At 39.5% G+C, this 10191-nt stretch overlaps 1 protein-coding gene across 1 annotated transcript in view; it reads left to right on the top strand.

Moving 5' to 3' along the window:
• The window catches only part of LOC122808285 (melatonin receptor type 1C-like), a 184296-nt gene extending 182205 nt beyond the window's left edge, over positions 1 to 2091 (top strand). The window contains exon 6 of the mRNA XM_044079249.1: positions 1741 to 2091. Within this exon, the coding sequence (XP_043935184.1) occupies positions 1741 to 2091 (351 nt within the window). The remainder of the gene's footprint in view (positions 1 to 1740) is intronic.
• Positions 2092 to 10191: the final 8100 nt, after the last annotated feature.

Below are 10191 nucleotides of genomic sequence, written 5' to 3'. Positions count from 1 at the left end.
TGGCTACGGATTCCACCCTCCGCAACTCCGTCTGTCTCTGCCACATACCTATGCATCACGGCCACGGCGGCACCCAGCATATACATATTAAAAGTTCCCCGTCTGTTTACACCCTACGGTGCGGCGTTTGGGAAATCGCTGTGTGTTGTGTGCATTCACACTTAATACTGTTGTGCTGTATACCCGGTGATGTCATTGGGTGTGTCTGTGCAGCCGTATCCATGGATTATTTCTGTGGTTTTACGGTTGCAACTGCAACGGTACTGCCTGTAGTGTTACATTACAGTTGCCTGCATTGCCTTGGCCTTGCATCTTACATTACTGCATCCTGCAGGCACATGGCATATGATGCATTTTATCTGCAGCCGCAGTTATGCTACCTCTGTACTTGGCTGTGCTATTTCGGTTCTTTGCTCTTTGCATTTCTACTACATCCCCTACTATCTTTGCATTCATATGCCTCCCATTCCCGTTATGCAGGAGGCTGCATGCAGAGTTATCAGCTGCGGCGTTTGCCCTTCCTGGATTGATTGGTGTTGATTGCTCATTACGGCTCCATTTACACTGCTTCCGCATTTCCTCGTATTCTCCGCATTACCTTCCTATATCCGTGGTTGTTGACGGGGAGGCCGTCACATGACTGGTTTAGGGAACGTAGTCATCCTCGTGCACATGCATCTGTGCGCGCATTATGTACTTTCAGCGCATCTATTTCCTCACACGCCAGTCCTGATGCTGTGATGTGCATTGTACAGCCCAGATTTGCTGACCTCCAATATCCTTCCTCCTACAGTGGCACACCCCTCTGTGGTTGACATGTATCTCGTGTAGGCCACGCCTCGGTGTAGTACCGCTACACCGTTTGCTCCATCCTTACACCGGCGCCGTTTTTGCGATTCACTATTATCTGCCTCATTTGCATGGAATTGACTACTAATACATGGTTACGGCGCCGAACACCGCCACCACTCCTTGACAACCATTGCGCTGGGGTTGAAGCTTTACATACATACTATGGTGTGTGGTGGCTGTGCAGCTGATGTGTGTTATACTGCTCTTTTAGGACATTGTCATATTATTTCATTGCTTTGCAACTTCTGTGCACATATCCGGGGTCTGCTGTTCTTTCTACGTGCGTGCCATTTATGTCATTTTTTACATTTTGTGCATATTTTCTTTGGACATTCTCGGTGCCTTTCCACATTGGCATATTGCACCTGTATGATACCTGACTTTGACAGCCTTCCGTTACTCCTCGGTCATGTTTGGGTAAATGTAAACCGTTTTTTTTTGGTTTACATTGCCGTGCCCTTACGCTACGCCTGCGCCACTTCGTGGATCGCTATTTGCCCTCATTTGCATGGTGCAATACCGCACACAGTGTGTTTTGCATACCTACGCCGGGGGCGGAGACGGTCCGGCGCACGCCGGTAGTGCACGTGGAATTCATTCATACCTGAATCGCTCAGCAGCCATATTTGGCGTTATAACACCGACGCTATGCTGGCGCCTGGCGCAAGGTTCATGAATCCCGGGGTATGACTAATTACACAATTAAATAATTAAATTAAAACTTTCCAGTTACATTCCATATTGATACCAGCAGGGTATAAGTTTAAGGATGGGCACACTTAGGGTATTAGTTTAAGGGTGTGCACACTTATGCAACCAGCTTAATGTACGTTTTTTATTTTTTATATTTTTTCCCCCTAAAATATTTTTTTTTATTGAATTGTACAGGTTATAGGTCACATTAAAGGTAGAAAAAGGTTTGAAATGATGTACAGTGCAACATGGCCAATGGGAGACTGTGACACCAGGGAAGCAAAATGTCCCACCGTGGAGGAATTTGAACAGTTACAACAATCCAACAATGATGCAGGTAGCCGAAACTTTGAATCAAGCCAGTGTTTACCCTTTGTTTTGCAGAGGGAAGAATCAGGAATGGCATTGAATATACAGGTAATGCCTATGGATTTTAAAATATACAACTTGTCAAAGAGGGTTTTCACAGAAGCAGAGAATAACTTACTAAAAAAAGGTTTGTGCCCTCCAGAAGAGTGGACATTGTGGACACTGTTGTTAATTTAAAAGCATATACCAGAAAACTGAACTAAGTTGTTAATGGGAAATCAAGAAGGTAAGCCAAAGGGTGATTGTGTTACACCTAGCACTTTTAACACACCCTTGCACCCTGTATTAAAAGCATTTGAGGAATTGCGTGAAATAGAAATTAGGGATTTGTTAAACAACAGAAGCAAGAGAAAATTTTATAAGATGACAGTAGAACAGCAAATGATTTTCAACTCCATTAAGGTTGATATTTCCATCAGGGCCATGCATGCAGACAAAGGAGGTTCAATGGTCATAGCAAATTCTGATGATTATGTGAAGGGAATGCAATTATTATTAGCAGATGAAACTGCATATAAAAAGGTTTCCAAAGGTGATGTCCTAAAAGCGTATAAAAGAATAGACTCTTGGCTTTTTGAAGCCTTATCAGAAAGTTTAATTTCTAGGAACATGTATGAGTTTTTTGTAGTAGACAAAACCAGGATAGGGCACCTCTTCGGAATTCCAAAGCTACATAAGGATGGGCACTGTCCCCCTTATAGGCCCATAGTTTCTTCACTAGCATCAATGTTAGAGCCATGTTCCAAGTTTATAGATAGAACTTTGCTTGAGATAGTGCAGAAGACAGACTCCTTTATTAGGGATTCTTTTGATTTTTTAAGTAAAATCAATAAAATTAAGATTGAAGCTGGTGATTTGCTGGTGACAGTTGATGTGGCATCTTTATACACCTGCATTCCTCATGACGTGGGGTTAGAGTGGGTTGGGAATTTGTTAATCAGCAGTGGAGAATATGAATTAGAAGAGTGCAGGTTCATGTTGGAATGTATGGATAATATTCTTTCATACAATTACTTTATGTTTGACAACGAACATTTTTTCAAACGAAGGGGGTGGCGATGGGTGCCAGGATGGCTCCCAATTATGTCAACTTAGTTCTGGCTTACTGGGAAAACAACATTATGTCTAAGTTTACCAACAGGCAGAAAATTGTGAGTCATTATCGTTTTATTGACAATTTGTTTTTTATTTGGAGAGGCACACAAACTGAGCTCTTACAGTTCATTGAAGACATGAACAATAGCACCTCTTTTTTGCATTTTACTGGTATCTGGGACAATTGTAAGATATGTTGCTTAGATTTAGAAGTTATTAAAAAGGAAGGTAATGATTTTTTTGGGTCCTGCATCAGTTATAAGAATGTGACAAGCAATGGTCTTTTGAGTTACTCTAGTATGCATCAAACTTTTGTGAAATATAACATTACAAAGGGGCAGTTAGTAAAGCTTAAGAGACTTACAAGTGATGAAGCACAGTTAGATTTGTTAGTGCAGGAATTGCATTCTAGATTTAAAAACAGTGGGTACCCTTCTAAAATAGTCCAAGGCATTATTAGTACAAGTGAAAGGGAGGGGATTAGTGAAAACAGATAAAACAAGAAGGACTGGGTAACGTCCATGTTGTTAACCTTTAACTTAGACAGTAAAGAAATGAAAAACATAGTGTCCAACAACTGGAGAATATTAGTTTCAAATAGTGATCTTCAGATGATAGTAGGAGAAGCCCCCATGTTTGTTAACACAAGAGGAAGGAATTTCAAAGAAATGTTAGAAAGTGAACAAAGAAAAAAGTCTCTAGGCAACACAGGTACTTTTAAATGTAAAAGTTGCAATTTTTGTAAATACATTTCAGAGGGAGCAGATTTTAATGTTGCAACTCAGAGCAAGATGTGACACATTCCAGGCATTTTTAATTGTAAATCTACATTTGTGGTATACATGGCAAAATGCTCCACTTGTTCCTCATTCTATATTAGAAAACCAATAGGCAACTTAAAAACAGAATGTATGAACAGTATTATGCCATCAAAAAGAAATATTTAGATAATGCTCTTTACAGGCACACTTTAAACTTTGTAAGTAGCAATAACAGTGTTGTTTCTTTTTACAGTTATAGATCATGTTCCATTGGGATTTAATGGAGACAGAGGGGAACTAGATTTTAGAGGGTTTAAATGGCAGGTTTTATTAGATGCATGCATACCTCTCAACCTCGTAAAGCAAGAAATCTGGACAAAGCCATAAATAAAAGTGGGACAAAGGCCCAAAAATAGGGACAATTGTTAAATATTGCTCTTGCAAACTTAGAAAGTTAATAGAACAACAGGTTTTACTTTAGCATTGATTTTCTGAAGGGTATAACGTCTGAAACTCAAATGGCTGTTATTATTTTTTAGCTTTAATTTTTAATAATTTGCAGCTAATTTACCAGAAAAACTAAATTTTTTTGAAAAACGGGCCAAAAATATGAGGCAAAAATCTGAACATTCTGTGAAAATCTGTACAGTTGAGAGGTATGGATGCATGCAGGGCACCAGGGCTTAACAATGGTGTCAGCTATAAAGCTGTGTTGAAAAGAAAAGCTTATTATAACAAATGTAAATAGTTAATATGTTTGTTAGAAATGTATGCTTTATTTAAAATGCATTTTTATTTAAACACATTTTAAACAGTTTTTACATTAAGTTTAAGTAAAATGAGATTTGATTGATGTGATGTGTATTGATGATGGTATAAAAATGAGACACTTTGTTCTGATGAAGGCCTAATTCTTGGGCTGAAAGCGCTAATTCAGTGGATTAAAGTTCATTTTGTGTGATATAGTACTCCATCATCACTTGTGGTTTTCTTTTTATTTATTTATTTTTATAATTACACAATTAAATTAAATCATTAAATTAAAACTTTCCAGTTACATTACATATTGATACCAGCAGGGTATTAATTTAAGGGTTTGCACACTTATGCAACCAGCTTAATGTACATTTTTTATTTTTTATATTTTTCCCCTAAAATATTTGTTTTTTTTTGTAATTGAATTGTACAGATTATAGGTCATATTAAAGGTAGGAAAAGTTTTGAAATTATTTATTGTGGTCTCAGTTTTTTTATATCACAAACACCTGGCATTTTAACAGAGCTGTGTATACTTTTTATATCCACTGTATGTAAATGTCTATATTGCACGGATTTTTCCCCAGTTCTATGTTGAAAAGGGATTTTGGTAAGTCAGGCTTTCCAGAACAAATAAACAACTAGATAAATATAAACGGGAAAAAAAATCAAAGACTGCAGCTAGGGCATCCATACCTTGTTCAATCTCTACCCCATACATAGAAGAAGAGTCTTACTATAATCCCAAGCCTGGAGTCCTTAGAGAAGGAATGCAAGCCATGAAAGATGAAGTCATCTGATTGAAAATCTATCAGATATAATGTTCTGGTGGATGAAGAGGAGACTACAGATATGGATAAGTGAGCACAATTAGGCTGGAATATAACAATATTAAAAGCAAGGTGTTTGTGAGTGAAAAAAAGCTGGCTCAAAACGTATATGTCTCCCTTTCCAAATCCTATTGTTCGAGGTTACAGTCAAGCCAAAACTTAAAAGAGCTAACATTCTCCAAGTTAAATTTTGTATAAAAGTAGAATTTATTGGCACATACGAAATATATTAACTTGATTTTGAGTTGACATCAATTAATAAAACCTAACTTGCTGTACAGCATGAAAGTCAGAAAGATATCAAAATGCTTACATTAGTTCCTGGCAGTATGATAAGGCATGCAACATATCAGGTGGTCAAAATAAATTTAAAGGGTCCAGTCGTAAGGTCTGTTCATCCTCAGTGGATATTGTGGTATAATTTTGCATTCTCTGTCTGTTGTATTTTTGGGGAGATCCACAAAACAGGTGAGACTTTCTGTCACCTGGATGCTGGCTCCTTTAATAGGTTAAAGTCCAGTTCAGTTGCAGAGAATCCTGGTTAAATGCTCCTGTATGGCAAACTCTACTATTCCTCAATGAGAATGGATCTACCTTCCTGGATTTTCCAGACCCAGAGATGGCAAGATTAAATATCACAGGTATTTGGTTCCTTGTCCAGAGTGTGGAAAGCTATGCCAGTTCTTGCAAACAACAGGCAAGTATAGTTGGAGGAAGAAGATAAAATCTGAAACTCTGAAGTCTGATACCTTTGGCTGACTCCACGCCTGACTGCTCTAAAATATGACCGAAAAGAATGTCTTAGAGCAACAATCCCAAAATGAATGGAAGTCAAAAATGACTGAAAGGTCAGTTCCACTGCAGTATATATCTTTCCAAGACAGAGACAGCTTGGAATTTCCTTTGTCCTGTCTCTGCAGTTGATGGAAGTCCAGTCATTGCCTTAGCTGTTTATTTTACCACAGTACATTATCCTTTTGATTAACAACACAATGTGAAAGAGGAAGGAATCACAGAGATTACTTTCTCTATGTCCTGTGAGTTTACTATTGCATTCTTATCTCTTGACACCTTAATGTCCAAGAGCAGAATGGTATATGGTTTCATGTATCATCTCAGTGATTTCATGTGTTTATGGCACCTCTTTGACTATGCAGAAGAGAGGGGTACTCAATTTAGGTGTCAGGGACTGTTTAACAAATTGAGGCCTTTGTTTCAAACTCATGTTGCATATTTGTTTCTAGACATTGCAGAGGCATCTTTGCTAGGAAAACATACATTAATTGCATGCCGTTTGTTGAAGCCAGGATACATCTTTTAAATGACCTACATTTTTTCAGTGTTTTTGTTACAGGATATGCAAGGAAATAACAAGATTAATACATGGCCATATATGAAGACATAATGAATAAATGTAATGAAGAAACATTAACTCACTGCCATTAGCAACAATAACACATGGAGCAATAACAACCATAATAATGACAATCATGGCTAACAATATCAGTATGCATTTATTTTCCTTTTCTATTAAATTGGTTATTTCTACAGATACACAACCAATCACTGAAGAACTGAACCAGCAAGTCACCCTTGGGGGACATCTTAGTCAGTCTAGATTGTTCTTTATGGTTCATACCATCTAGAAATATATTAGTCTGGCTGCAAATAGAAGAATAATAACAATATCTAGGGTCATGGGTAATAAAAAATGATAATACAACATATCAGTGACTTAATGTATAGTGTATTTCTTAGCTAGGGTTTTCATTGGTTACCACTCCATACTTAGATTTGGCAGTGAGAATCTGTGTGGTGCTGTCATGGGTACATGGCATCAGCTGGTATATTTTATGTGACATTTCAGTGACTGGTTACTAGAACCTCATTTTGATTAGTGATCTATGCAATTTTATGTAAATAATATTGAAATTCTCAATTAATTGCTTGCTGGTTAATATTTGAGGATTTAACTCACATAATAAGCAGAAAAATAAAAGTTGGTTCAAAGAGAAGAAATCAGAAACTACATTTTTTGCAAAAAACATAAATTTGTTAAAAAAACTATATGAGCAATTAAAAAAATTCAGGATGCATGCTATGATGGTTAGCACGGGAAGGCCAAGACAGGTGTGGCCATTTATGCAAGTGAACATCTGAACTAGATATTAATAAATAAACTTGATAGTGGAATAAGGATGGTGACTTGGGCCTATGTCGTTAGTGCATGTGCTCCACAAGTTGGGTGTGCGATGGATGAGAAAGAAACATTTTGGAGTGAGTTGGATGTAGTGGTGATGACTGTACCCAAGGATGAGAGAGTGGTGATTGAGCAGATTTCAGTGGGCATGTTGGTGAAGGGAATAGAGGGGATGAGGAAGTGATGGGTAGGTATGATGTTAAACAGAGGAATGCAGAAGGTCAGATGGTAGTGGATTTTGTGAAAAGGATGGACACGGCTGTGGTGAATATGTATTTTAACAAGAGGGAGGAGCATAGGGTGACATCCAAGAGTGGAAGAAGATGCACACAGGTGGATTATATCTTATGTAGGAGGGCCAGTTTGAAGGAGATTGGAGACTGTAATGTGGTGACCAGGGAAAGTGCGGTTAGGCAGCATAGGATGGTGGTTTGTAGGATGACGTTGGTGATCAAAAAGAGGAGGAGGAGTGTGAGGGCAGCACCAAGGATCAAATGGTGGAAATTGAAAAAGGGTAATTGTGAGGTGGAGATCAGGGATGAGTTAAGACAGGCACTGGGTGGCAATGAAAAGTTACCAAATAGCTGGGTAACTACAGCAGAGCTAGTAAGGGAGACGGCTAGAAAGGTGCTTGGTATGACATCTGGACAGAGGAAGGACGACAAGGAGACATGGTGGTAGAATGAGGAAGTACAGGAGAGTATACAGAGAAAGGTTTGCAAAGAAGAAGTGGGATTGTCAGAGAGATGAAGAAAGTAGATAGGAGTATAAGGAGATGAGGTGCATGGCAAAGAGAGAGGTGGCGAAGGCTAAGGATAAGGCATACGAAGAGTTGCATGAAAGGTTAGATACTAAGGAGGGAGAAAAGGACCTGTACAGATTGTCTAGACAGAGGGACTGAGCTGGGAAAGATGTGCAGCAGGTAAAGGTGATAATGGATAATGAGGGAAATATACTCACAAGTGAGGAGAGTATGTTGAGCAGATGGAAAGAGTACTTTGAAGGACTGATGAATGAAGAGAATGAGAGGGAGAGAAGGCTGGATGATGTGGGGTTAGTGAATAATGAAGTACAATGGATTAGCAAGGAGGAAGTAAGGATAGCTATGAAGAGGATGAAGAATGGAAAGGCTGTTGGTCCAGATGACATACCTGTGGAAGCATGCAGGTGTTTAGGTGAAATGGCAGTGGAGTTTTTAACCAGATTGTTTAATGAAATCTTGGAAAATGAGAGAATGCCTGAGGAATGGAGAAAAAGTGTTTTGGTACAGATTTTTAAGAATAAGGGTGATGTGCAGAGCTGTAGTAACTGCAGAGGAATTAAATTGATCAGTCATAGCATGAAGTTATGGGAAAGAGTAGTGGAAGCTAGGTTAAGAAGGGACGTGATGATTAGTGATCAGCAGTATGGTTTCATGCCAGGAAAGAGCACTACAGATGCGATGTTTGCTCTGAGAGTGTTGATGGAGAAGTACAGAGAAGGTCAGAAGGAGTTGCATTGTGTTTTTGTAGATTTAGAGAAAGCATATGACAGAGTGCCTAGAGAGGAGTTGTGGTATTGTATGAGGAAGTCGGGAGTATCAGAGAAGTATGTAAGACTGGTACAGGATATGTATGAGGGTAGTGTTACAGCGGTGTGGTTTGTGGTGGGAGTGATGGATGCATTTAAGGTGGAGGTGGGATTACATCAAGGATCAGCTCTGAGCCCTTTCCTATTTGCAGTGGTGATGGACAGGTTGACAGACGAGATCAGACAGGAGTCCCCGTGGACTATGATGTTTGCAGATGGCATTGTGATCTGTAGTGAGAGTAGAGAACAGGTGGAGACGACCCTGGAGAGATGGAGATATGCCCTAGAGAGAAGAGGAATGAAGGTCAGCAGGACTAAGACAGAATATATGTGTATGAATGAGAGGGAGGATAGAGGAATGGTGAAGATGCAAGGAGTAGAGGTGGCGAAGGTGGATGAGTTTAAATACTTGGGATCAATAGTTCAGAGTAATGGTGAGTGTTGAAGAGAGATGAAGAAGCGAGTACAGGCAGGATGGAGTGGGTGGAGAAGAGTGTCTGGAGTGATTTGTCACAGACGAGTACCAGTAAGAGTGAAAGGGAAGGTCTACAAGAGGGTAGTGAGACCAGCTATGTTATATGGGTTGGAGGCAGTGGCATTGACAAAAAGGCAGGAGTCTGAGCTGCATGTAGCAGAGTTAAAGATGTTAAGATTTGCACTGGGTGTGACAAGGGTGGACAAGATTATGAATAAGTATATTAGAGGGTCAGCCCAGGTTGGAAGGTTTGGAGACAAAGCCAGAGAAGCAAGATTACGTTGGTTTGGACATGTGCTGAGGAGGGATGCTGAGTATATTGGGAAAAAGATGCTAAGGGTGAAGCTATCAGGTAACAGGAAAAGAGGAAGGCCTAAGATAAGGTTTATGGATGTGGTGGGAGAGGATATGCAGGTGGTTGGTGTGACAGAGCAAGATGCAGAGGACAGGAAGAAATGGAAACAGATGATCTGCTGTGGTGACCCCTAACGGGAACAGCCGAAAGAAGATGATGACTTGGGCCTATGGCAGTACCATGTACATAGATAGCTGGTGTTTGGGGTGCCATTATGTGCACAACTATAACTCCCC

This window comes from Protopterus annectens, chromosome 8.part0 (assembly GCF_019279795.1).
Source record: "Protopterus annectens isolate FY-2018-M chromosome 8.part0, PAN1.0, whole genome shotgun sequence".
Lineage (NCBI taxonomy): Eukaryota > Metazoa > Chordata > Ceratodontiformes > Protopteridae > Protopterus > Protopterus annectens.
Note: the sequence above shows the minus strand (reverse complement) of the source record. Positions and strands in the feature narration are given on the sequence as shown.